Source organism: Mycteria americana, chromosome Z (genome assembly GCF_035582795.1).
Source record: "Mycteria americana isolate JAX WOST 10 ecotype Jacksonville Zoo and Gardens chromosome Z, USCA_MyAme_1.0, whole genome shotgun sequence".
NCBI classification, from domain to species: domain Eukaryota; kingdom Metazoa; phylum Chordata; class Aves; order Ciconiiformes; family Ciconiidae; genus Mycteria; species Mycteria americana.
In genome coordinates, this window is record NC_134396.1 from 22,302,719 (window position 1) to 22,329,970 (window position 27,252).

The 27,252-nt window shown below is 51.8% G+C and overlaps 2 protein-coding genes across 2 annotated transcripts in view; both read left to right on the forward strand.

The window, feature by feature from the left end:
* DMRT1 (doublesex and mab-3 related transcription factor 1) overlaps positions 1-1,440 on the forward strand; it is a 61,822-nt gene extending 60,382 nt beyond the window's left edge. Inside the window, exon 5 of the mRNA XM_075526923.1 lies at positions 1,301-1,440. Coding sequence (XP_075383038.1) covers positions 1,301-1,440 — 140 coding nt within the window. The remainder of the gene's footprint in view (positions 1-1,300) is intronic.
* A 5,528-nt stretch (positions 1,441-6,968) lies between these two features.
* Positions 6,969-14,943, forward strand: DMRT3 (doublesex and mab-3 related transcription factor 3). The gene is made up of 2 exons (XM_075526921.1): positions 6,969-7,407; positions 13,979-14,943. The coding sequence occupies exons 1-2, from the start codon at positions 6,969-6,971 to the stop codon at positions 14,941-14,943; spliced, it is 1,404 nt and encodes a 467-aa protein (XP_075383036.1).
* Positions 14,944-27,252: the final 12,309 nt, after the last annotated feature.

Below are 27,252 nucleotides of genomic sequence, written 5' to 3' on the forward strand. Positions count from 1 at the left end.
GTAGGTGAAAATGATACATGAGACCTCAACTCCATAATGTCTTTTCCATCTCTTGATAACCAGCGTCATGTTTAAAATAAGGACAAATCAGGAAGCTGAGCTGCAAATGGAAGTTACCACAGAAACAGACAATACTACAGAAATGGGATGTTGGTGTTTTTTTAAGAGAGCCTTTCTCATTTTCCCAGTGATGGGGTAAACCCAGGCGGTTGCTGTTTGCTTTCCTTGAATCCCGTTGGATTTGCCTGGCTGTGAAAGTCAAGCCTGACCTTCTCTTTTTCACTGAACTTCAGACGTGCTGGAAGTTCCCACCATTGGGAAGCACCCAGGGCTCAAGCGTGGAGGAGCTGCTCACTTTGGCACAGCGGTAGCTGTTTGGGGACAGAGTCTAAGCCTCAACTCCGTATTCCTTGTTCTCGCGCCGTTGTACTAGATTCATCATGGCTTCTAAAAAACAAGCAATGGTTGTAAACAATATTCTCTTTTAAAAGATCACTGCCTGGTAATATTCTCCACTAAACAGTAAAATCCAGAACGTGGTAAGTATTCATGATTAAGGTGTCAGGGGCCCGTGGAGCTCCCGCTGTGATTTAGTTCCCTCCGACTGCCTCAACTACCGATGTATTTTGCTAATTACATCATAGATTTTCGTATTGATGAACAGAATCTGAATTAACACGGGAAGCCCTAATGTTACCCTTTCACTATTATTGTTGTACAAGAAGCCATGGCAGATGCTGGCAGTTAGTTACACAAACATTAGTATTAACGATTGGCCATTTGGAATTGGTGACAAACTGCCGCCCGCCGGAATCCTGAGCCTGAAACCAATCAGGAAGTTAATGAGGAGAGAAATTACCACTGCAGCTTCCCCTTAATTATATTCACGGTAGGCAGGAAGGGAGTGTTGGGGGTGGATCTCAACTCATCTAAGGTTAGGAAGGTCAGAGACCCTTTTACTTGGCTTTTGTATCTACTGCAAATTGCAATGTTGCAACCGTTCCTAGCACTATATTAGTTTTAAATTCTTTAATATCTGGCCTCAGCCTCGGGCTGCCCGAGCGGGGGCCCCGGGTCTGTGGACAGGTCGGTGTCCGGGGGGCGGAGGGGTTGCGGCCCCCAGACCTGAGGCTGTTTCCCCCCATCGTTACTCCCGCTGCATTCACCTTGGCCGGAGGAGGGGGGACGCAAGGGGGGACCCCCTCGCCCCGGGGAGGGGAGATCCGCGTGGGTCCCCTCTGGCCGGGGGGTGTGTCTCAGGTGCTGTCTTTTTTTTCCTCTCTCCTTCCCCCACCCGCAGTGTTTTCGCCGCCCAGCAGCCAGGACTCCGGCCTGGGGTGCCTGTCCAGCAGCGAGAGCACCAAGGGGGACCTGGAGTGCGAGCCCCCCCCGGAGCCCGGCGCCTTCGCGGTGAGCCCCGTCCTGGAGGGCGGCGAGTAGGCTCGGCTCGGCTCGGCGGCCGTCGCCCGGGGCCGGGCGGTGCAGCGGCGTTCACGGTTTGCTTGTTCTGCTTGGGGGTTGCGGGGGGCGGGCGGGGGGCGTTTGGTTTCTCATTTGCAGGAGCGGGGCGGGATGCCGGCTTCCCCGCGGCCGGCGGGGCAGCTCCCCGGCTTCCCCGTGGGGCAGCTCCCCGCCGCCGCCCGGGCCGGGTGCCGCGTCCCCGCGGCGGGGAGGCCGGTGCCGTGCCTGCGGGGCGGAGGGCCGCCGTCGGGGCGACGGCAGGGGCGGAGAGGCCGTCGCCGGAAGGCGGGCGGGGGCCGGGGGGAGCGGGGCGGCGGTAACCCGGCGTCCTGCGCCCGCCCCGCTCCGCGCAGCGGGGCTGGTGGCCCCTCGGTGGGAACATCGCGCCATTTCGTGTTTTTAATGGTTCCTTGCAGGCTGGTGCTGCTGCTCGGCCCCGGGCGTTCTCTTCGCGTGTCGCCAAATTAACATATTTTGCATATTACAGTTGAGTGCCTTGCCTTAGATTGCAATCTAAACTGCGAGTAAATACGTCTCTAAAAAGTTACTGCGAATTTCCGCGTTTGTTATTTTGTTGAAAATGGCTTACCGTGTTCTTTCTTGCGTTACAGAAGCCGACCCGAAATGAAACTAGTCTAGAAAAATTCATTGTTCTCTGTAGTTGCGGCTGTACCTGAAATAAAAATGTTATTGATGACTGAATTTTCTTGTGTGTATATTTGGTGAGCTGTATTAAAACAGAAAAAAAGAAATTACTTGTATTTTCTTCGCTCTGTGCTTTGAAAACATCTATTTGATTTCACCCCCATCTGTTGTAATCAATAACCTGACCATCTTGTTTTTTATTAAATGCACTTACTCTTAATTTCATCCACCAGTGGTTTTAGAGAGAATAATGTGGAGTTACCTATATAGGTTTGACATTATAAATCACTTCTTGAGGCTGAATCGTATAGCGGTATCGATTGATCCTGATATATCACAGAAATTTACTGTCACTTCTGTTTTCAATTAAAGATACAATCAGTCAGATAATGACTTAATTGGATTTTACAGAAGATTGAGTTTTATTGCCCAGTGCTTTACGAGTTTAGTTAAGGAAGATCATTTTATCACACTTGTCAGCCCGCTCCCGCGGCTCTGTGCCCTTCTGCCGCCGCCGCCGTCGTGCCAGCGGCTCGGCTCCCCGGAGGGCACGGGAGAACGGGGCTGGGACGGAGGCGGGGACCGCTCCTGCACCCCTTCCCTGGCAGCCCTCGGGCCTTAGTAAAACCCAGCTTCTTCATTTGCGGGGGGCGGTCCACGGCTCCCTGCCCCTCTCCCGCGCCCGGGTGCGGGGCTGCCGGCGGGGGTACCGCCGCGGCGGGGACCTGCTCGCCCGGCGGGGACCTGCTCGCCCGGCGCGGGGCATCGCCCCCCGCAGCGGGCTGTCTCGCAGCCTCCCTGGCGGCGCTCCCGGCCCGGGCTCGGTGCAAGCCACCAGAAACGGGTCGGCTCCCGCGCCCGGTGCACCCTCCGGCAGCATGGGGGCGGTGGGCCCTCCTGGCCGCCCCTGCCCCGGGGGGAGCCGGCCGCGGCAGGCGGGATTCGCTGCCGGAGGGGTGGGGGACACTGGGGCTCCTCGCCCTTCGGGAAGGGCTCAGGCCGGCTGAGGCTCACAAGCCGCCGCTGCTGCCGGGCCCCGGGCGGACAGCCCTTGGGACAAGCCGGGCGGGTTTTGCCCCGCCGCGGGTCCCGTGGGGTGGGGGGGAGCGGGACCAAAGAAGTGATGCGCGTCCCACTGCGGCTTCATCTAGACCAGTGCGGGGCCTGGCTGGTGGCCGGGGCGGGGGGAATTAGTTGTGGGGAGGACAAGCAGCATCCTTCAGACGACGGGGGAGTAAATCTCCGCCTGCCTCGAGCGCCAGGTTTTGGGGAAAAATTCAGGTTCAGCGTAGAGGGAACTCGCGGGGAAAGGGCGGGGAGAGGATCGCCGAGGGGCACATGCCCCGCCGCGCCAGGAGCGGGGAAATGTGGGGTGCTCCCCCCGGAAATCCTGGGGCTCCCTCCTTCGGGAAGGCAGCGGCCCAAGCCGGGAGCGCCAGCCCCCGCCGGGTCGGGGGCCGGTTCGGCTGCCCAGGAAGGGAGGCGGCCCCGCGGGGGCGGGTGCGCGGCGGTGGCACTGTTGCCCTGGCGTGGCCGTGGGGCTCTCTGCGTGCCCGCCGCGGGACGTTCAGCCTTTTCATCTCTGGGGCTCCTCCGAGAAGGGCTGGCGAGGCGTGCAGGGAGCCCGGGAGAGTTTTCATGGACTTTTTTTTTTTGGCTGATTTCTTTTCCACGGCACCGCAAGTCGCTCCCTTCCCAAGTATCTCTAGCTGGGTGGGGACCAGTGACCTTTATTAATGCTATTCCTCTCAAAAAGCGCGTTCCTCGCCGCTCGCTGGGCAGCTTTGATGGCTTTGCGCGACCCTGTGCGGAATTCGCCTTTTCCCCGAAGTCTGCCGTGAAGTTTCGCCCCCCTCCAGCGCGACGCCCTGCCACGCAGCCCAGCACGGCTGGCATGTGCTCCTCTCCCTCCTTAGTATGTGGCAACACGGACGTCCAGAACCACCCAGAGTAACTCTCCGAGTGGCAAATCGTGGATAATCTGCTTCTCTGTCTTTTCGCTGCAAGGCGGGCATTGCTAAAAGCAGTTTTGGCGAGGTGTAACTGAAACGAATCCTGCCACTCGCATTCCCGCAACGGTATCGCACGAACGCCCCCTCCCCAATGCTTATTTTGGAGCAGTGCAAACACTAGTAAATACTTCCCCCACCCCCCCAGCCCCGGGCTACGTGGGGAACCGCGCGGGGCATCCCGGCGCGGCGCGGCCCCGGCGGCCGCCACTCTCCGCCCACCCGGGACGCGGTCCCCGTGGGTGCCGGCAGCTGGGCGGCCGCGCCGTCTCCCCCGAACGGCTCCGCATCGAAAAGCAGCGAAACGCCAGCGTATTCGGGGCGATTTTGAGGTTCCAGCCCCCTTCTCCCCCGCCTCTGCCCGGCCCGTCGGCGTTTCGTTCTCGGAAAGCCTGGCTCTTGAGCGGAGCCGGGCCCTTTCCGCTAAATGTTATTTGGAGCATATGTTCCGCACATTCATTCTCTTTGGGTCTATTCTTCTGGGCGCTAACTGAACACGTTATAGTCACCTTGAAATTTCCTCTGCTATTTTCCAATTAAAAGCTTAATAGCCCTGGAAACGGAGTTCATGTGGTGCAGTTTACCATAGCCCCTTCTTCTGAAAAGCTTTCTGCTGGGATCCCATTATGTGCTTGAATAAACCTTTTCTGCGAGCAGAAATGGGAACCGGGGTTGTCAGGTGTTGGGTTACAATAGACTTTCAGGCAGGGGACGTTTTGCTGACATAAATACGAACCTGGCCCTATGGGGAGATGTTGTCAAATACTAGGACACGGAAAACATTCCCATCAAATACGAGAAAGGGATTACGGCACGCTATCGCACGGGTATTTCAGCCTAAACGCCCGGTGTGCAGCCAAGCGAGAGAGGGGCCCCGGCCCTAAGCCAGCCCGCCGCCGCGCCGGGGCAGCCCGGCCCGGAGCAGGCAGCCGCCGGCCGGACGCGGTGGCCGAGGCGCCCCGCGGGCCCCCTCCTGCTGGCGGGGGAGGAGGGTTCGCCCCCGCCCGCCCTGCTTCGTCGTTTTGGGGGAATAGATCCCCGAGGGTGCCTGGCGTCGCCTTTTAGGCGCCCCGTGCGATTTGAGGTAGCCGAATATTTATGTGGTCCGCGGAGGAGCCACCGCCGGTTTGTTTCTCTGCCCCCGACGGGGACCCACGCGTGTGTGAGATGCCCCGTGGGGGAGACCCGTTGGCGGTACGGCGGGCTGCAGGGCTGTCCGGGTGCAGTGCGCGCACCCCGGCAGCAAAGAAGGGGAGAGCCCACCGGCGCTGCGGGAAAACGGGCTGTTCCCGCACCGGAGCCCGATTCACCTCCCCGCCCCGGTGCGGCTAACGGGCAGCAGCGGGTGTTTCCGACGGGGCGCTCATCCTCCCTCGCACCCCGCACACAGCCCCGGGGAGAAAGGTCTCCCTGAGTCCCTCTTCCCTAGAAGTAGAAAAGTAATTGGGAAAGAGCCCAGTGATGAAATATCACGCAAATACCTTCATAGCGCACGCCGTGCTTTTTATTCTCTCCGGCAGAATACTTCCCGAGTTTTAAACCTGATTCTCTAATTAGGCACCCTCGTTAAATGGTTTATTTCGTGTAGCGGTTACAGTGGAGAGGTGCCCGGGGAGAGCAGGGGAAATCTCGGGGCAGAGAAACGGGTTCAAGTCCACAAGCAGCAGCCCCTGCCTACCTGCGGACTCTGTGCCGCTGAGCACCGGTGCGCGGGCAGATAAAGGTTTGCAGTGAATTTGTTTCCCCCCAGCCGATATTCCCATACCTTCTCGCACTAATATATTACATTTTGATTTAAACATCTCGCTGTCATATTGGAAACACCCGTGTTTTGGCGAGAAACCTCCCCGCGTCCGGAGATGCAGAAAGTTACCACCCCGCTGCATCGGACACATCAAAGAGGTTGCGAGCAGTCTGGCTTGCCCGGAATTGCACGTGCCTTTCCGTAGCCACCGCTTGCGTTTCAGTAGCTGCCTTGGCGAGGGACGCAGGAGCGGCAGCGGGTGGCGCGGGGGCAGGTGGCAGCTGCCCGGCTCCGCGGCGCGATCCCGGGGGGACGCGGGCGCAGCCCGGCTCCCCGCAGCCGCTCCCGGGCAGCCCCTGCTCCAGGGCAGCTTCTCACGGCTTCAAAACTTCGATAAAACTTTGGGCTCAAACCCCCCCCGCAGCCCTGGGCCACAGGCGGTTTTACGGCAGCAGCCACACAGCGTGCCGCCGCTCGTAGTCGCCCGTGGGCTTTCCAAGGGCTCCCGCGCGGGGCCCAAACGCCCCGTCTGACTCCGAGATCCCGGCCCGCGGGGCCGGTCCGGAGCCCGGGGAAACCTCCCAGACCCCGCTCGCCCCCGCTCGCCGGGGTGAGCCGTGCGGGGGGCGCGGGTGGGTGGCATCCGCCCCGGTCCCGGCCCGCTGGGGGACGGGCCCCTCCGGCACGGCGCGGGCAGCGCCGCCGCCCCCGACGGCGGGGCAGAGGGCCCCCCCAGCCTCCCTCCTCCCTCCGCCCGCCTCCCTCCCTCCTTCTCTCCCTCCATCCCCCGGCGGCGGCGGGGAAGGAGGGTGGCGGAGGGGGGCGGGCGGGGGGCGGGGGCGGGCGGAGGGGCGCTGGGCTCGGCGGGGCGGCGCGGGCAGCGGCAGTGTCGCTCCGGCCGGCGGCAGCGCTCTGCCCGCCGGTGGCACCGCGGCGGGCGGCGGCTACCGCGCCGGCCTGGGGCCGGGGCCGCGCCCCCCGCGGAGCCCGCGGGCAGAGCCGCCCGCCCCAGCTCCGCTCCGCTCCTCTCCGCCGCCGCCGCCGCGGCCTCCGCCCGCCCCCGCTGCCCCCTTCTCCGCCCCGGAGCCGGCCGGGCTCCTCCCGCGGGCATGAACGGCTACGGCTCCCCGTACCTCTACATGGGCGGCCCGGTGTCGCAGCCGCCGCGGGCTCCGCTGCAGCGGACGCCCAAGTGCGCCCGGTGCCGCAACCACGGCGTGCTGTCCTGGCTGAAGGGCCACAAGCGCTACTGCCGCTTCAAGGACTGCACCTGCGAGAAGTGCATCCTCATCATCGAGCGGCAGCGGGTGATGGCCGCGCAGGTGGCGCTCCGCCGGCAGCAGGCCAACGAGAGCCTGGAGAGCCTCCTCCCGGACTCCCTGCGCGCCCTCCCGGGGCCGCCGGGCAGCGCCGAGCCCCCCGCCCCGCCGCCGGGGCCGCCGCCCTGCGCCGCGCCGCCGCGGGCCCCCGCCGAGCTGGCCGCCGCCGCCGCCCTGCGCTGGGCCGCCGAGCCGCCCCCCGCGCTCCCGGGGCCGCTCCCCAAGGCAGGTGAGGCCGGGCCGGGCGCCGCGGGGCCGGGGGGGGTGCGCGGGGCCCGGGGAGGAGGGGAAGGCAGGGCAGCGCCCGGGCCGGGACCCCGGCGGGCGGGTCTCGGGGGATGGGTGCCCGGGGGAGGAAGGGCGAGGGCTTCCTCTTCCTCCCGACGGGCGCCGTGGGAAGGGGAAGGAGGCGAAGCCCCGACTCCTTCTTCCGTCCCGGCGGGTGCGCTTGGTCGCTCTTCGAAAGCGAGGAGCTGCACGCTGCCGGGCCCGCTCCTCAGCCGGGCTCGCAGCCGCCGACACCAGCGGGGGCACCGGCAAACGCCGCCCCTGCCAGCCGGCTCCCCGACGTGCCGCTTCCGGGGCCGTTCGTTCCCTCAGCCCGCTCCCTCCCTGAGCCGCTCCCCGGCTTTCCGCACCCGAGGCTGCGGGACCTCGTCCAGCACAAACCCTCCACGGGGAGCTGCGGGGCAGAAGCGGCGCCGGGAGCCGGCGGGTTTCTGCGGAGCAAGGAGGGCCGGGGCGGCGGCAGGGGATGAGCCGGGCGGTTCGGCGTCCCTCCCGCGCTGGCGTGTCCCGCCGGGCCGCGTCCGGGGGGGCTTTCGGCAGGCCGGGGGTGCTGACCCAGCGACGCCGCCCGCAGCCGGCACCTTGCGAGTGCGATCTACCGGTACACACGTTTCCGGACGCAGAAGTAACGCTCCGGAGCCGCCGCCGCCTTCCCCGCCCCCGGGCCTGAGCCGACAGCCTTCCCCGGCGGGACTGCCCGGCAGCCCGCTGCAGCCCGCTCCGCTGACAAGCGGCCACTGCGACGAAAGTCCGCCCCGTGCCCCGGGCGAGGAGTGCCAAACCGGGCGGCTCCCGCACGGCTCGGCTCCTTAGGGCTCGCTGCCGGGCGGCCGGAGCCCCGCGGGGCGGTTGCGGGCGAGCGGGACCAGCCCGTCTCTCTCCGAGGGGCCGGGTAAGGAGCCGGCCCGGCCCCGGAGGCGTCCGCCGGGGCCCGTGCTCCTCCAGCTCTGGGGAAGACACAGCCCCGGGGCCGGAGGTGGCCGCACGGCAGGGTCGGTCGGTGTGGCGAGGTTGCCGCCAGTCTGGGACCCGCTTCCCCTTGCCCGGCCCTCGGCACCGCCTGCCCGTCCCTCCCCGTCCCCCGCATCTCCGCCCGAAGCCGCCGGCCGTTCCGCCGGGCCGAGGCTTGAGGGTCCCTCAGCCCCCCAGATTTCCGCCCCCGCACCAGCGGCGGCGCTTGGCCGGGGCAGGGGCGGCGCGGAGCGGGGGGAAGGCCGGGGGGAAAGAGGAAAAAAAGCCGCCTTGGCTCCTTCCAGAAAGTGAAACAAATAAACTTCGCCAGCAGGATATAAATCTGGCGGATAGGAACGGTATTGACTTGCACGCCCAACTTTTCTTCCCCCTGATATATGAACTTCCCAGCTTAAAAGATTACAGTAATCACGGGAGGACAGTGTAAATCGAACCTGATAGCAATAACTTTTGGGGAAGGTCAGGCTCAAGTGAAATGTTACCAAGCAACAGGCATTTTGTTTGCAAAATACAATCAAAGTGTATTGATGAGAAATTCTTCCTTGCCAGCCAGTCAGCACTTTCTGCTAACAGCTTTACGGGGGGGGAGGAAATAACGGAGGAGATCTTCATGAATCAAGACCCGCGGCGCGGCGCCAGCCCCTGCCCCCGCCCGCCGTCAGGCCGGGTTGGGGGGCACCGGGGGTGCCGGCGAGCAGCCCCGATTGCACAGAGTTCACCCGCGCCGTCCCCGGTCTCCGACTGCTACAGAGGGGTTTTTCCTGCTCTTAGGAACATGGGAATGCGTGAGAGCAAAGCGGAAAACGATCTCCTCGGGGCGTCCTCCTGTCACCTGCCACCAGACACCGTTTAACCAGATAACCTGTTTATTTCCAACCGTCCTGCGTGCTCTGAACGGCAGGGCTTTCTCTTTCTCTTCCCTCTCTCCCCCCTACCTGTATTAAAACCGTTGTCGGAATAGAGGATGTAATTATTTGCTCCCTCAGCCTGCCCCGTTTCTAATCCCCCCAGGACATTAATCTCCTGGCAGTTTTTTTCAGCACGGAGGAGGTATTTCCCGATGTAGGGTAGAGTCACATCCGTTTCTTTTTATTCCTGCCAGAACTGGTCATTTCGGTGGGACGGTTGCAAAGTTCTGTCCTGTGCAAATAACACGCCTGGAAACTACCCCTGTTGCATCTGCCTGTGCTAACCCGGAGCTAACCAGCTCACGAACTTTCATCTCCCACATGAGCGCATGTTACATTTCTCTGTCTTCGTAGTGGTTATCAAGGCTTGTAAACAATTAATATAACGCTATGTTGAGTCTTCTGTTAATGTTAGAGCCAGCTTCCTAACGCAACACAGCAGTCTCTGTGTTAGTTTGGGAACAGTGATGGGTGTCCTACAAGGTACCTTAGGCCTTTGGAAACAGGGAAGAAAGTCTGGAGTGAAAGTAATTAAAAAAAAAAAAACAAGCAGCAAAACAAAAAAAAAACCCCAAACCAACCGAAAAAAAAACCCACAAAAAAACCCCCACAAATTTTACGTGACCTCACCTTTATGTGGCTTTATGCTAGTTCTGGTATCAGTCCATTCTAATCATAGAAATAGTAAAAATAGCAGATGTTTTGGAGATCCAAGAAAATCTGTGTTGCAGAAAGAGCTGTCCTAACAATTAAAGCACAAGCTGTTTTGACAGAGAGTCAGCAGTGGGAATATCAAGGAAGCAAATTTGGTTCCAAAGTATTAGACCAAGTTTTCCAGACAAGTCATTAACTTGAGGAGAACAGCTTCTCTCTCTCACCCGTTTTACTTTTTTTTGGCCCCTTTACAACATTTGCCTCATGATCCTTAATGTATAAATAAGCAAGGAAAAATTGGGGTATACATTGCTCCAAAATCGTAGCAGATTTATTTATTAATGTAGATTTTACCTTGAGCGCGTGCACGGTTCTGCCACTGTACTGTGTTTCATGTGTATCTATATTTGCACTGCATCTCTGTAGATCTGGGTATCTATCTGGCTCTGCATGCGTGTTATTTGGTGAACACTCGCCATCGTTTATATCGATAAGAAAACAATTTCCCTAGTTTCCTCAGGGCTGGCAAAGTGAATACTTGAATGCAGGCAATTTGAAATAGAAGGTGTGGGGGAAAAAGAAAAAAAAAAACAAACCACCCAAACCCCACAAACATAAAAAGTGCCTGAGGACGAGATTTATTTCTTAAAGCCTAGAACATCCTCACGTGAAGCTTACGAGCGGTGCAAAAACCACCTTTGGCTAAGAGCAGCGGGTTGTATATTCTGAACACAAAATTAGTATTTTTGTATCTGAAAATACAGGTATTGGGGATTAATACACGCATGAAATATTCCTACAATTCAGTGCCCACATAAGGGCATTTATAATGTATCTTCCCAAACCGCCGTTTATTTAACGACGGCTGCTTTGTGCCCATTTTAAACCAACGAAACACCTGATCTCGGCAATTCCCACGAAGAGGTGGGGACCGTCCCCGGAGCACGCTTCCCGCCCGGCCCTCCCTGCGCCGTGAGCGTGGCGGGAAGTGGCCCTTAGATGAGGAAAAAGCGTGGCCCCAACACGACCTGCCAGGCAGGAAGCCGTGGGGAAGCCGCCGGGCGAGCAGCGCGGCCACCGCGCCCGCCCGAAGCAGCGGTCGGGGGCAGCCGGGCTGCGCGGCTCCGCGGGAAAGCGCCCGGCGCCGGCGCGGGAAGTGCGGAGAACCAGGTGGGAGCATCCACGCTGAGTGTTTACCAGCGGAGGATAAGCCTCCTCGTGCTAATAGCAGCGTTTGATTTAAATCACCGAGATCTCGTCTTACGGGTCTGAGCCTGGGAGTCCCGCAGCCCGGTGAGATGCAGCGCTGGCACCTGTGCTGTGCCAGGAGAGTGTACCCGTGCGAGGATAAGAGTCGGGGTCTGTGCAGTCTGCCGATGATAAAGATGCAAACCTCGGCGGGATGAGTTTTCAGAATTCGAAGAAAATTTGCAGCCAAGCCTCGTAAGGATACTTTTAAAGATGCTGAAAACTAAGCAAACCTGAAATATCTTGAAAATAGTCATTACTCAGGATCAGCGAGTGTATTAGGGAGATCGAATCTTACTCTATTTTTTTTTTAGCATGTATTTGCTCCTCAGTGGTGTTTGTTGTCAGCCCGTAAAGACACACTGGAAAAGCCCGGCAGTTCTGAAATATGACTACCTGCATGTGGTCCATTTGGTAATACTGGGTACCACAGTGCAATCTATTTATGTGGAAATTGGGACCATTGTCTCTCTTAAATGCCTCTCTATCTCTGGCAAGACAGGGACAGAGGTAATTAGCTGTCCTCAGACTGCCCGGTAAGCCCCCGATGTACAAATTGCCTATTCACTCAGATGTGAATTATTCTTAACATCCTGTCCTGTCCTTTCTAATAAATGCATCATTATGAACATGTGAAGGGATTAGGAGGGAAAGGTAGTATGAGCCTCATGTTTTTTTCAAATAACGGATGAGCTATGCCGAGGTCTTAACACCTCCTCAAAAGGATACGCGTTGCCAGTTTGCTACCGGCAAATATTTCCTGCATTCCCCTTTGACTGCTAAGACAAGACTGATGCACTGAGTGTATAAAGAAGAGCATACACACATTGCCTTCTCTATAATACACCTACATGAAGAGCTATTGCTTCTCTGTTTGCACTGGACAGAGAGTGTAACCAATATAAAAATGGGTACCCAAACCAGGTTATCCTGCTAAAAGAGAAGGGCGAGATCTTCAGAACCACATCTGTATTGCTCAGCTCCACTGCCATGCTCACCTTCCGCAGCCCAAACTAACAGTGTCCCACAGCGCTGTAGGATGGCCCACCATGTCTGACTGGCACAGCCATCCCCATGAGGAGAACCTCCCTTTGCCACACTGGCTGTCAGGCTGTGCTCTGCCAGAATCTCATATTTATTTATAGCTCCCATTCTGGCGAGTATAGTGGCTTCTTGCTCAGCACAGGTTTGCTCAGACACTGATTCCTTTCTCAGGGTGGGTAAATTGCACTGATAGAGTTTGTCTCGAGCTGATCTGTTCAACAGTAAAGTTAGCCCGCTGCATGGGGAAATGCCCTGCCCGTTCTTGGGGTGAGAGGGAGGCAGGGCTGTGGTGAGCGGCGAGGCTCAGGCGCTTGCATGCCTTTGACTTGTTCCATCTCGATTGGCCAGGGGTGGTCAACAGCACATTTTGGGAGCCTTTGCTTGCTTCTTGTAGCTTCCTTATCTAGTTGGCCTGATCACCAGGGGCTTAGGAAACCAAGCAAACAATTGTACTGGTTTCTGCAGGTAGTCTTTCAGATACGTGTGTCCAAAAGCACTGCCCCGTGCAGTAAAGCAGGCTCTGTCAGCCGCAGCTTGGACAGTGACCCTTTCCCTGGACATCGATGCTTCCCAGGGAGACCAGCATTGTGCTGTGTGAGGGAGGCTAGCAGAACAGCATCCTTGGGAAATGACTGTGAACAATCTCAAGCAGATACATTGCTCCCCTTGTGCATAAACTGTGAAAGCTGTCAACCTTTCTTCTTCTTCTCTTCTTTCTGATGAGCAGTCTTATTTCAAAGGTTTTCATACTCTGGCCAGGCATGACCAAAGTGACCAGAGACTTGGGGTATCCCCATTTTTGAGTGTCCATCTGGAGACAGCATGGTCAAGGGGCTTGTTTTCAGCCCTGTAGTCAGCTTTTGCCCTTCTTAGTCTAGCACACAAAAAGCAAGGTACCTGGAACAAGTGCTGAGAGAGGTTGTGGAGTCTCCATCCTTGGAATTATTTAAAACTCAACTGAGCAGGTATATGAGCAACCTGCTCTATATTTTAGGTTAATCCTGCTTCGAACAGGAGGTTGGACCAGATGCCTTCCAGAGGTCCTCTCCAAACCAGATTTTTCTAGATTCTGTGCTCTAATGGGCCAAGGCATCAGCTGTGCTCAAGCCTGTGATTCTTGCTGGGGAAGAAACCAGTTTCTGCAGAGCCAGAACTAGAATACACAGATTTATTTGAAGACTTCAACCTTCAGCCAGTAGTTGTGATGGAGTGGTTCTACCAATGCTGTTGGACTTGCAGAGGGAATTTCGGTCTCCCAAGTGCCCTCTGGATATCTTCAGCTCATAGTCAGTGAGATGGTGCTAGTGAGGAATTATGATGTGAAAGTGCTGAAGTTCCTCTGAGAAAGCTTGCACTTGGGTGGTGCGTTGCTGCCTTGTAACCAGTGAGAGAGGATTGGCACAGGATATGTGACGCAGCAGAAAAATGGCCACTGCTTCTTTTCTTGTACATGGGAGAATGAGACAGACATCTGTAAGGCAGCATAAAATGCCTAGACCAGGTCATATTACTCTTTTGCAGTTTTGTTCTCATGAGGTGTTGCAAGTAGACCTTAATTTTAGCAGCATCTCTGTGAACAATGCTTTTTTTCCCCCCCTAGGATCCTTTAAGAAGACTGTGTCCTCAAATGCCTGTAAAAGCTTTTGGTCTCAGTTTTTCGTTAACTTCTCTGCCTTCTCTTTGCAGACATAAATGAGGAGCGGTTGGGTGATGCCAGTGGAGCAGACAATGCTGAGACCTACAGTGACAAAGACACAGACCAAAGGAGTTCCCCAGACATGACTAAAGCCAAAAGTTGCTTCACCCCTGAAAGCCCTGAAATTGTTTCAGTGGATGAGGTTGGTTATGCAGTTCAGAAAAATGGTGGGAGCACAGAGAGCCGTCCAGACAGCCCCAAGTACCACCCAGAGCAGAACCACCTCCTGATAGAAGGTCCTTCTGGGACAGTTTCTTTACCTTTCAGTTTGAAAGCCAACAGACCTCCACTTGAAGTCTTGAAAAAGATCTTCCCTAACCAAAAGCCAACTGTGCTGGAGTTAATCCTGAAGGGGTGCGGCGGTGATCTGGTGAGTGCTGTAGAGGTTCTCCTGTCCAGTCGGTCTTCGGTGGCCAGCGGGGAGAGAACTTCTGCAGAATCTGATGGTCTCGTTTTGCCTTCCAATGGGCACATTTTTGAACACACACTGAGTTCGTACCCTATTTCCTCTTCCAAGTGGTCCGTGGGTTCAGCATTTAGGGTTCCTGACACGCTGAGGTTCTCTGCCGATCCCAGTAATGTCGTGCCCAATCCTCTGGCCGTACCTCTGCAGCACCCTTTCCCTCAGCCACCACGCTACCCGCTGATGTTGAGGAACACTTTGGCAAGAAACCAGGCCAGCCCGTTCCTGCCCAATGACGTCACCCTGTGGAACACCATGACACTGCAGCAGCAGTACCAGCTGCGGTCCCAGTATGTCAGTCCTTTCTCCAGCAACTCGGCCAGCGTTTTCCGAAGCTCGCCTGTCCTTCCTTCCCGCTCTTCAGAAGATCCTAGGATCTCAATCCCTGATGATGGGTGTCCTATTGTGTCTAAGCAACCGATTTACACAGAAGATGAGTATGATGAAAGGTCTGATTCTTCAGACTCAAGAATACTCAACACATCTTCTTAGACTGACATTTGACATGTGATAGCTAAGTGATACTTGCAGTGCAGCTGAACTACTGGGCCCTAAGAGGAGGGACACATACTCTATGAAACCCTTGCAATTGTATTAAAAAGTGACTTTGCTTGGTATTGTACTATAGCAATAAAGACATAACTTATTTAATTTCTTGCACTTCACTGGATAATGCCAAATAGCAATACTCTGGCTTTAGTGCTGAGTGTGTGTTACAAAGGAAGACTTTATGGCTATCAATTATGGGACTCTGGAAGACTCATAATGGAAATAGAAGCCCAAGGTCTACTTTGTTCCTTAACTCAGAAAAATGGGGATGTTAAACTAGAATACTTGAATGCTGTTTTATAAGAGAGAACTCCTCAGGACACAAGAAATCAAACAAATGTAGTTCAATTGCAAATGGACTAAAACAAGGACCTTAACAATCTTATGCCGGTGATCATCCTTGCAGTGAAAGAAAAGGCAGAAGAAAGAAATATGCACATGAAACTAGCATGAGCTGCTGCTGTGCCGTTTGAGCTTGGACACTTTTCAGAGAAATAATATTAAGAGTTATTCTTTTCCCATGTCTAGGTCGAAATGTGTAATGTCAGTGTAAAACCAATTACAGCTGTGAATTGCATGAAGTGTATTGTGAAATGAACACAAGATTAAACATTGTCAGGTTAATGTAGCATGCTAAGGACTCTAGAAAAATAAACTAAGATGATGATCTTGGTTTATGTCATTTATACTGGGCAAATAACATTTCTGAAGACAGAGAGCTGATTAATCCTCAGCCGGGGTTAAAATGTCCAGCTCCAGCAACTGCAGTCAAGGGAAGCCTCCTTTTCCAAGTCTACGTTCTGCTTCCCTGCCTTGTAGCTTGCAACTGAGATTAGGCAAATGTTGTCATCAGGGATGCTGAGGTCTCTTGAGTATGTACTGCAGACACTTCCAAGCTCAGCTGAGTAAAGCAGAGCTTGCTATAATCACAGCAAGCAGAAAAAAGGGCTCTCCTGATGCTTCAGAAGCGTCTTTTTTCCTATACTGTAGAAGTAGAAAAAAAGAGATAGAATGTAATGGTTCTTTAAAATAATGTTTAGCTAAGTGGCAACTTCCCTAAATCTAGAAAAGTAATGGCTTGAACAATTTATTGCATGTTTGCATGCATTGATTACACTACATATCTTACATGTGTCAGAGTAACCTTAGGAATTGCTTCTGATGAGGAATGCCACTAAATTAATTGTCCACTTAGAAGTTTGTTAAGGTATTAGTGCCATTTTTTTTCAACATTCACAAGTAGCCGCATCTGCTTGGCAGTTGGCTTTTCCAAAACACACCTCTGAATGCAGATGAAATGGCTGTCAGGCCTGTCAGGTGTATGGATTAGTCTCACACCTCAAAAGTAATTGAGGCTGCCCTGAAGTTGGACTTTAAAGCAGATGGGCTTTAAAAATGTAATATATATCAGGCGTATTATCTGTTGTCACTGCTAATACGAATGCCTGTGTTCTCATTTGGCATTTCATATTTTGTAAGGTTTGTGCACCTAGTGAGTCTTGCATTTTATAAGGTTACTGAACACGCACAAAAAGGAGAATAAAATAAATAATTATTTTATTTTCCTTAGGGGATAAATGAACAGAAAGTTACTTTTTCATGCATAATTTTCCAACCTGTTCAGAAAAACAATTTGTCAATAATGCTACAGAGCAAAGACATAAAGGCAGGGGGAGGGAGGAAAGAAAATAAATAGCTTCCCTTATGGAAGTATAAATGTGAAAACATCTGGAATCTCCATAAACACAGAATTACAGTTTTGTACTGACAGATTTGCCTGTACTCACATGGCACTTGTAAACAAATACATCTTCCAGGCACTCCAGAGAGAAAAGTAATAGGCAAAATAGGCTTGATTTTGCAAAGAGAAAGGGATGAGGTAGTGAAATACTGTGCTCCAACATCACGGCGAAATCGAGTGTCAAAGGCTAGATAAGAGCAGGTAGGTCCAGGAGCTCTAGTTTTGAGCTCACCCATGAAGCAGATCTCCCTCCAGCAGAAACGTTTGTATAGGCATCCCTGTACATTGAATGAAATATATTTTTTTTTTCTACACAGGGCAAATCACCTCCAGCAGAAAGACCAGACAGTGGCGCCTGTGACAGCTCATAGTGACCTTACACACTATGGCCTATGGGTTTTCAGAGAACAGAATTTTGGCATCCTGGAATTGGGACACATCTTTCAAAGAAAGGTGACCCTTGGCTAAACTGGAGTGAACTATTATCACTCTAAATACTTGTGGTGAAAAATGCAGATTTGGCAGTATGATTTTTTAATTAGATCTCTTTTGATAAACTGTTTTCTGAAAACACAAACAAGTTAAAATAATCCTTGACTGGTGTTATAAAATAATCTTTTGACTCAATTCACAATTCTCTTTTAAAAAAAAAATAAAGTAAACCTTAATGTGTTCAAAATCAAAAATGCAAGTTTTGATGTTGAACAACGTTTTTTGTTTGACCACGTAATATTTGGGCTATCCAGAAGATTAATATTTCAAAAAATATGGATTGGCCTGCAATGATGTCTTTGAGAAATTACTTTATTCACCCAGCTGTATTTTCCAGGCTGGCATTGCAGGCAACTACAACTTTTAACTCCTAGCCGCCACATGGCAAGGATGCCTTGGCGTGTTGGCAGGACCTCTTTCTGCCTGCACAGTGCTGGGACTTGTTCCCCAGACCCTCGCCGTGCTGGTGGGGGATGCCCACCCACTCCCACCCTCGCAGCGTGGGCACCTGAGGGGCGAGGGAGCCCCTTTTCTGCAGGAGCTCTGGCTGCGGCTGGGGCCCGCGGTGGCCAGCCCAGAGCTGGTGGGCCCCGTTCTGGCTCAGGCCGTGCTTTTACCGGGGTCGGTGACAGCAGTGTCACCGCAGCTGGCAGCAGCTGGGCCGCGTCCGGAGCCTGCAGAGCGCCCGCGGCGGTGCGGCATCCTGTGCCACCGCTGCGGGGCCCGGGGAAAGGGCAGCGGGTTCCGCACCCAAACCCTGCGTTTTCCAGCTCCATCTTGTGGTAAAAAAGGGTATTTCCCTGTCGGAGCAAATACTTCATGCTGTGGAAGGGAGAAGACGTGTGGGTGACGAGGGGTAAAGCTGGAGGCAATGATGCTCGGAAACCCCCAGCGGAAAAAATGAATTTAAGCATCAGGAAAGATAGCTTGAGGCTGGTGTGGTCTCTGCTGAAGCCCAGAAACCAAGGTGGTTTTTTTGTTTTTCTTTTTTTGGGTGCTAGATCAGCTGTGGCTTCCTTGGAGCACGAGAGCATCACCCCTTGCCCTCTGCACAGTTCCTGCTCTTGGTTGAGCAGCTGCCCGGGTGCCTCTCTGGGGTGCCCCGGGGCTTTTCTTCTCCTGTCAGGCAGGTGATTTCACTGTCAGCTCTCCGTGGGTGCACACAAAACCAACGGGCAATGCCATGGGAAGCTGTCTCTGCCCATGGCTCTGCTTGCCATCAGCAGCGGTGCAGGCCCACCAGAGGATGGAGCAGTGCACTCTGCAGCGGCTGGCTGCTGCCCCAGAGGCATGCTGCTTAATCCCTGCTGGTTAACCTCTAGCTGTGACAAAGGCGGGTAAGGCCAACGATGATGTAAACAATAACAATAATAATTTCTCCCTCAGAGGAGTGCTGTGGAGAGCCCTAATGTGATGCTCACATTCTCCAGCGGCTCATATACCTGTAGATAAGGGAAGAGTCAGGGTGCAGGGTAAGCACAGTGCAATGAGTCTGTCCTGCCCCAAATTCCTCCCTGCCTTGCCTTTGCTGGTGGTTGTGCTGCTCCCCCCGGGGGGTCCCCGACTTGTCCTCCTTATGGGCCTGAAGGGCCACCCCTACAACATTTGTTGGATGCTTGGTGAACAGGCTCACCTCGCATTTGTGCTGACACCTTTGAAAAATGACTTTGATTCTCTCAGTATACTGTTTCAGTGATTCATTCTTTATGTGCATTTACTCAGCAGACGTGAGTGGGGAAATAAGATTGATGCTAAATTTATATGTTAATTTTAATATTGAAGCTATCCTGTATTTGAAGAATAAGATCAATTCTTCAATTTCATTTCTTACGTGATATTGCATATTGTCATTACTGGAAAATAAAATTATTTCTGAATGCATACTATCCAAACTTCAATTTTAGTGGACATATAACTCTGAAGCATCATTCTTCTCCCTTCCCTATAACAACTAACTTAATACAGTATTTAACATTCTTGCACTAGTCTGCCACTGGAAGATAACAAAAGACAAGTCTTTTCACCCTAAATGGTGTTTCCTTAATGTTCCCTGCAGCATTCTGCACTGTCACAGGCAGATTTGGTGCATGACTCAGCAACTCCCCGCAGGCTGTTGCACGTAGGATACAAGAGGAATCTCAGTTAAGAGTCGCGTCCCTCACTAGAGACTAATTCCATTCATTTCCACAATAGCAGCAGTGCTTGACAGCTATACCCACAGCTATAAGCCAAGCATGCCTGTATACAGGATGAAGCCACCTTAAGTGGTGGCTCAAACCCTTAGGGCACTGCCAGGAAGCAGATCCTGTAGGGATGGGTACAGAGCGTCACATGCACAGAAAGATTTGGCACATATAGAGGGAGATGTACTTTAAGGAGGTCAGCAGCCAGAGAACAGCCTCTCCTGAAGCTGCAACAGAAAGAAAATATTTACAGCATCTTTGGGAGTGTGGTTTGCTATTTTTTTGTCTTCACAAGCTGTGCAGCAGATTAAGCTGAAGGATGGATAGCAGGAACCTATGCAAGGTTACGTCCTTGCTCTACCCACTAACCTAAGGAAGATCACATCGGTCAATTTAAATTTCAAGGTGTTTCTTTTTCCCTCTCCATGAGGTAAAGATAACTCCTACAGGGATTTAATGGTTATTATTGAAAATTCCTAAAAAACTTACGTGTTCTGTAAATATAAGAGCAAAGCATAGTATTCACTAGAGCATGTAATATAAGATTTTGTTTCTAATATTTTTCTCCCCGAGAGAGAGGCCATAGCTTTTCAATAGCTGAACAGTGCCTGCCTTCAGCAAGAGGGTTCCCTGAAAAGCTAAGGTCAGGATAATCCTGACATAATCCTGAGCTGGCCACTGTCATACAATGGCTAAAAGTTGTGAGACATAAGGTTATCACTTCTTGGGTTCTTTCCATCTGTCATATTTCTGAGCCTATAGACTTCATACATTCCAACTTTCTCCTCTGCGACACCCAGATAAAACCAGAAATCTTGTGATAAAATTGTACTAATTGCCGTTCTTTTCCCTAAAGGCACGAGCCAGCAAAAGGTTGAGGAAGAGTGAGAAAGCAGAACTTAAGACATGCGAAAGTCTATTCTTTCTTCTAAGCCTCTACGGCCCCACTTTTGCGGCTCAGGCAGGGAGGTCTGCAGGCTCCAGAGGAGCTGGTCTTCTCCTGGTCTCTCCAGGGGAGGTGAGCACGCACTGGCACTTCTCCCAGCAGTATGCACCTCAGCTTGGGGGCTGCAGGCCCCTCGGGAGCGGGTGCCTGTCGCAGGAGAAAGGCAGTGCGAGAGTGAGTAGCATGGCAGCAACGTGATTGCGAAGGCACTTGTGGTAACTAATGGAAGCAGTTACTTCCCTGCTTTGTTGCATGAGGTGAAGCTCAAACTGCCTTTCAAAAACATCTTTCTTTGGAGCCTAATCTATGGAGGAGCCTAATCTTTGGAGCCTATCTTTGGAGCCTGCCTTGCCTGCACATTGCTGAAATTCCTTCTTGCCACAGTGAATATAAACCAGAAAGAGTGAGATAAAACTCAACACATACAGAGAAATATAAAAGAGACACTGAAATACACAGAAATACAGAGAGATGTACTTCCTTGTTGCTAGTCAAATCTAGACGTTTTTATCATCTGTAAGGGCTACACGACTGATGTGACAAGGGATGCAGAAGCAATCCTGATGGTTCATTATACCTGAGGGAGTGCTGCAGTAAAAATTTAGGTTCCTGTTCCTCTGCATGTTAATCTCTTGGCTCAGTCACTAGGACCAGGCTCCTGGAGGGTGCTCCGAGCTGTTCACATGGCACAGCTAGCATCTTCCCTGGGAACAGAAGTCGATGGGTTCTCACCTTGAACCTGCCTTGCTCCCCAGTAAAATAAGGGCAATGCCTAATGTCTGGTACAGCTACATATTATACATATTGAAAAGCAACACTTTCTCAAGAAGAACAGTTCCTAAGCTACAGAAAATTATTTTACATGGCTCCATACTTACTTTAAAACCCTTTTGAGGAAACTTTAACACCCTTTATAGATTTGGCCCAACTCACAGCTAGCTTTTTAAGCCACTTTTAAGCCACTTCTAAGCCACTTTTTAAACTATGTGGCTTAGTTACTAGTACACTTATGGTCAACTACGTGTAGGTTACAAATTTTCTTCCTTGCTCATTCCTCTGTAATTTCTTTTTTTCTACGAGTCTGAAAAGGTATAAACAAGAGGAATATTCAACCACATGTATGTTGCTTCTTTTAGCTCCATTGCCAAATAATTCATAATCAGGGACATGGGGGTGGTGGGGAGGAGAAGTGAACTTGTTTTGAATTTTTGTCGAAAACATAAATACTTCAAAACACAGGTGATAATATTCCTGAGAGTCCAAAGGGAGGAGGGGATTGGTTCCTCTTATCCCCACATACCTCCTTCTGCTATTCTCACCTATGCTGGCTGAACCCAGAATAGGCATCAACGACTGCAATCCTCGTGAGCAAGTGGGGATTGGGCTGGATTTGGGGTTGCTTTGCAGAACTTTGAAACAAATAAGGAGCGAGGGAGGGCATCCTATCTGACCTTCAGTGGCTTCTGGGGAGTGCTGCTTTCCCAGGCCCAAGCCTGCACTATCAGAGTCTATGCCTGCTTTGTTGTTGCCTTGAAAGGGAACAGAGTGATCTGTAGCAGGAGTCAGGAGGGGAGAGTGGCTGGTCTCACTGCCTGGCTGTGGTCACTCCTCCCTGCTTGCCCAGAAAGTTCACCTTATGAGGTTTTTACCAGAATTGCGTGATGTATGGATATGGAAAGCTACGACTAATACCCAAGGTGATGGGTATACATTAACATCTGAAATCTCAGGCAAACATCCTGCTTGTTGAATTATTGTCTGGCATTCACGTATTTCCTGATTTGGCCATCACTGCTGGCTGGCTGCTGTTTTAACAGATTTTCACTTTTTCTGCTGTCCCATTGGTCTGGCAACAGGAGAAATAACTGTGGTTGTGGGTGTGGTGAGAGGCAATGCAATCACCGCCATCCTGCTTGTAGTGGCTGTACTCTCACTCCTCACCTCCTTTACAGCACCGCTCCTCCAGTTTTTTTACACACTTTCCGAGGCCTGAAAGCACAGGCCAACACCTAGTTACTGTGACCTGGTTTTAATTCATCTGCAACTGATTAAAATTACTCCCTGAAGGAACTTCAACTGCTTTTTTTTTTTACCAGCACCCCAAAAAAATCACTGATGCTGAAGAACTGGTTTGTGACTTTAGTCCTTCAGCCCAGGGCTCCCTCCTCCTCCTTAAATTGGCAAAGTGCAAGTTCAGGCGAAAATGTGATCTGTGTGTACAAGATATTTGAGAGCTCCTTTGGAAATGGGTTGTATTTTTCCCTTCCAAACGTCTGGAATTGCAACTGTCTTTGAATGCATCCCTGAGCCAAGCTTAGGGGAGAAAGAGTCAGTCACAAACGACCGTAACACATATTATTCTAACACATATGGAAAGTAAACGCTGTCTTGCGCAAGGTGACCTGGACATCATAGGCGCGGCCTTGTCTTCACAAAAAATAAGGCAGCCTGGCGGTGCGTCAGCTAAATGCTGGGTGGGTTCGTCAGAGCTGAGGAGTGCTATTTCACCGGCGACGGGGCGCGGAGGGACGGGGACCCTGCGACCCCGGGTCCCCCGGCTCCTTCCTGCTGGCCGATGGCCCCCCCTAGTGTCAGCGCGGCCACAGCGCGGCCGCTCCGCCACAGCCCGCGCCCGCACGGCCCTGGGCGCGGGGTGCACCCGCCGCCTGGCTTGGCCGGGGTGACGTTACGGCTGGATGACGTTATAGGGTGACGCCAAAACGAAGTGGGATGGGTCCGTCCTTCCCTCATTCTGCGTGGCCCTGGCGGCTCGGCCGGGGGGGGGTTGGGGTCCGCTCTGCGGGCCAGCTCAGCGCGGCGAGGAGCAGAGCGGCGAGGCGGGGGCCACCAGGACCCCCTCTGCCTTGCTGTGGGCGCCTGCTTTTGCAAGCCTGGAGCAGGCAGGAGGCAGCACCGCGGGCACCGGCTTGCCAGCAGTCCCTGCCCTTTCGCGGGCAGCACTGAGCTGCCACTGCCTGGTGGGAAAGGCAAGCCAGGCGCCCTTCCGAAGCTCTGGGTACCAGAGCAGCACCTTGGCCAAGGGAGGCCTCTGCGGAGGCAGACGTTTCCAAATTATGAAGCACGAATACAGGATGAAATTTCCCTGTCATTTGTGCTGGGAGTGATTTACTCTGTATTATTCTCTGAGGACAGCAATCTGGCGGAGAAGATGTGTCCTTTGCCCCTGACTTTCCTGTCATGCCTGAATGTAGTTCATATCTGTGCCTGAGGTTTTATTCAGAAGTTACCTCAGTAGAGAAAGCCACTTCTCTGAGCAAGTGAATGGAGGCACCTCCAATCAGCCGATGCCACCTCTCTGCACAAAAGAAGCTGCTGCCTGGCTTCTTGAAGAGGAACACAGGCAGTTCCATGTGCTTCTTGCACAACAATGACATAGATCTTGTCTTTTCAGTGGACTAGTAAAATAAATCTTGTGTTAAAACTTTTTCTTGTAGCACTCCAGTTGCCTTCCTTCATGCTTAACCCTACTGAATTTCCTATATAAGCTAATGTAACCTGTGAGGCTGGAACTGTTCAAAGGGTTGTCAAGGAGGCCATTTCAACAGGTTAAAGTCAAGAATGATGTCATTACGTGCTACTACATTTCAAGCACTACAAGGAATTCTTCACTAGTGAAGAATTTAAAGGCTTGTATTGCAATACTACCTTAATCCTGCCGAGGATCAACAACAGGGGTGATGATGATGATGAAGAGCAAGAAGAAGACAAGAAAAAGAAGAAGAAGAAGAAGAAGAAGAAGAAGAAGAAGAAGAAGAAGAAGAAGAAGAAGAAGAAGAAGAAGGAGGAGGAGAAGAAGAAGAAGAAGAAGAAGAAGAAGAAGAAGAAGAAGAAGAAGAAGAAGAAGAAGAGAAGCCAAAAGTGAAAACAGGGCTGAATCAGGGTAGGATTCTCCTTCCACAGTAAGGGGCCCCTGTACGCTTTGCTTCCACTGGTGAAAAGAATGGACATGGGAGTAAATCAAGTCCTTGGGTTCAGTTTTCATTGATGAAATTAAGCAAATCAAAGGGCAGATCCAAACTATGCAGCCCTGGGGATTCTGCATATGAATCGGTATTATCTGCTGGCTGGAGCTACTGGCAGCTTTGCACTGACGCAGAGGTAGGTTTGGTGTCACATTTGACGTGAGACCCAGACTGTCCTACAGTATTTTGGTTCTACTCCATATAATGTTTTAAGTTCCTCAAGAAACAAGCTGCATATTTCTTATTTCTAATGTCATCTTTTTTCATTAAAATGTTAGTTGCTGCTTACTAGCCTTTCCAGATATGTGACCTCAAAATCCCAAGGTAGCTTTTGAACAGATCCTCAAGTACCTATACATTGCCTTCTCACATTATTGGACTGTTCTTGGCACATATGTTTCCCTGTAAAGAGGAAAATTAGCTCATAACTGAACACAATCAGATTATTAACATCACTATCATGCACACAGACACATAACCATTAATAATGGCATTGGAACACAGCTGCAGTGGGAACTACCAAAGTCACCAAACTCCATCTAGTGGAAGAAAATCAGAAACAAACAATAAAAGATGCAGTAGAGTCCACTTGCTTATGCATACGCCTTGCATGCATATGCCATGCACACACATACACACACAACTTTGCTTTGAACTCCTCTTTCACAAAACGTCGAGGATGTCCAAGGTATTTTGTTTATCCTATTTGTGGAAGGGGGCCCAACAAAATAAAGGAGGAATACTTGAGGAAGCCATATGCCAAACCTTTGGCTCATCAAGTGTCTCAGGGTTTCAAGACACTTGATATTGCCTTTCTCCCTCATTCAAGAGATTTATTCTTTTTCTCATCTTGTACAACGTATGTTGTCAAAACTTTTTTTGCCGCTATGCAGTAGAATGGTGACAGTGGGGGAAAGCTAACTAGTGCCTGATCAGTCCAGAGATGTCTGGCAACGTCAGTAGCCTGTGATATACGTGGGTGATGTGTATGCCCTTTTAACTGAGGTCCTCTTGTGCTGGATGGCTAGCTGCTAGCTGCTTTTCAATATGAAGAGGCAAGCCTTTTTCTCAGTTACTTCTATCTTGGACATTTCAAGCCCTGCTTTTGACAAGTGTTTCTCTTTGTTATAGTCAATACTAGATTATTTCAGTGCGCTCTATCAGGGGATGAATTGTTAAGTCTGCCTGGAAAGTGAAACTGGTGCCGCTTGGTTTCACATTCTCAAATGACAAACATTTTGTAGCCAAAACAACGTGTCTGTGTTAATTCCTGGTGTATCTAGTAGAACTAAGAATTTCCTGGGTTGTCTTTTTCTCAAACAGGCTGTGTTACATCCTGCCTGTGGAGCAGCCCTCGATGGGCTTGAAATTCATCCTCTGGGCCTTAAAAATATCCTAACCGAGCTGCTATTTGGGACATGCTAAGGTCTTGATTTTGAAGTGAAGAAAAGGTGGCATGAGTTTGGTTTGCTGGTGGGGTGTTTTCTGGTTTGTGAAAAGCTGTTTTTTCTGTTTTCTTTACTACATATAGGCAAGGTGCCTCCTTTAAAAAGCCTGCCTCCCTGTTTGCTATTTCCAATAGTAGAGCAGAATAGGTTAGTATGAAACAATAAGTCATCCCACCTGTCTAAATTAGCCTTTATGTTTAGAAAGATATATACAAGTTGTAGAAATCCAGTTTAGGCACTGCTGCTCTTGGCTGTGGACTTTCAATGCTAGGTGTGCTTAGGTTTAAATATCATGCCAAATGTATTGGGTGTACAGGAGCAAATGCAGTCACATTATCCAGCAGACATTAGAATACAATCAGGAGTGTAAGCTTTGACATATCCAGTGGATGCCACAAGTGCTGGTACCAGTGAGCCAGGAGCGGACTGAGAAATGCCCAGTGGAAGACAAGTAGTTACAGGCATGGGCTAAAACTGTCAGGACAGGATCAGCTAGGAGTTAGCGTGGACGCTCTGTGACCCTTTTCCCCCCTCATAAATGATAGCATCTGGTGAAGTAGGATGTAAGGAAAATCTGTGGCATTTGGTTATATTGCTGTACTTTTAACTGCCTCTGTGTTTGGAGCAAGTGTAGAGATCACCCTGCCCAGAGGCAGGGAGCTGTGGGAGCAGTTCTTGTACATCTCTCTTCCACTAAGCCCTCTGTTCAAAAAACACAGGAAATTCCCAGTGCCACCACTCTTCTGCTGATTCCTATTGTAACTCTAGATACTGGAAGGACAAGATTCAGCCAATTATAGTAACTTTCCTATAATTACAGGAAGAATATGCATTCAGACATTTTTTCCCCCATTGAAGCAATGTCATGCACTCTGACAAATCATTCGTGTTGGGAGAGGTGGCATGAATGTCTAATATTTCTGGTCTAATTTGCTCTGGCTCATGTTCTTTATCTTTAGGACGTGGGCAGTAGAGGACATTCACAGCAGTCTGCTCTGTCCTTGCTGCCTTATTCTACAGCCTTGAAGAACCTCTTGTTGTGTGAATGCTCCCGACACCACTGTTTTGGAAACTGTTGTTTCTGTGGAGAAGCTGATTGTCTGTCTCCAGTGTGCAAGAATTTGCAGAGCAGTAGGTCACGCAAATGGCTGTACATTGGTTTTCTAATCTCATATTTGGTTCCTTCTCAGTGTGTCCCACCAGTGTCTTTCTGCATAGAGCTACCTTGCTCTGGTTTGTTATGAGTTTGAGTAGAATCTTCATTTTACTGAATTACTACTTTGCTTTATGTTTGCCTCATTCTGAGGTCTTTGGCTGACCCAGAGACCCATCAAAGGTATATTTAATAAAACAGCATTGCATTACAGTGAAGTGAGTTCACCATGTAACACTTTTCAGTGGTGCACATAAAACGAAGACTAAACCAAGGACAGTAATACCTTGGATGTGGCCTCAAGTG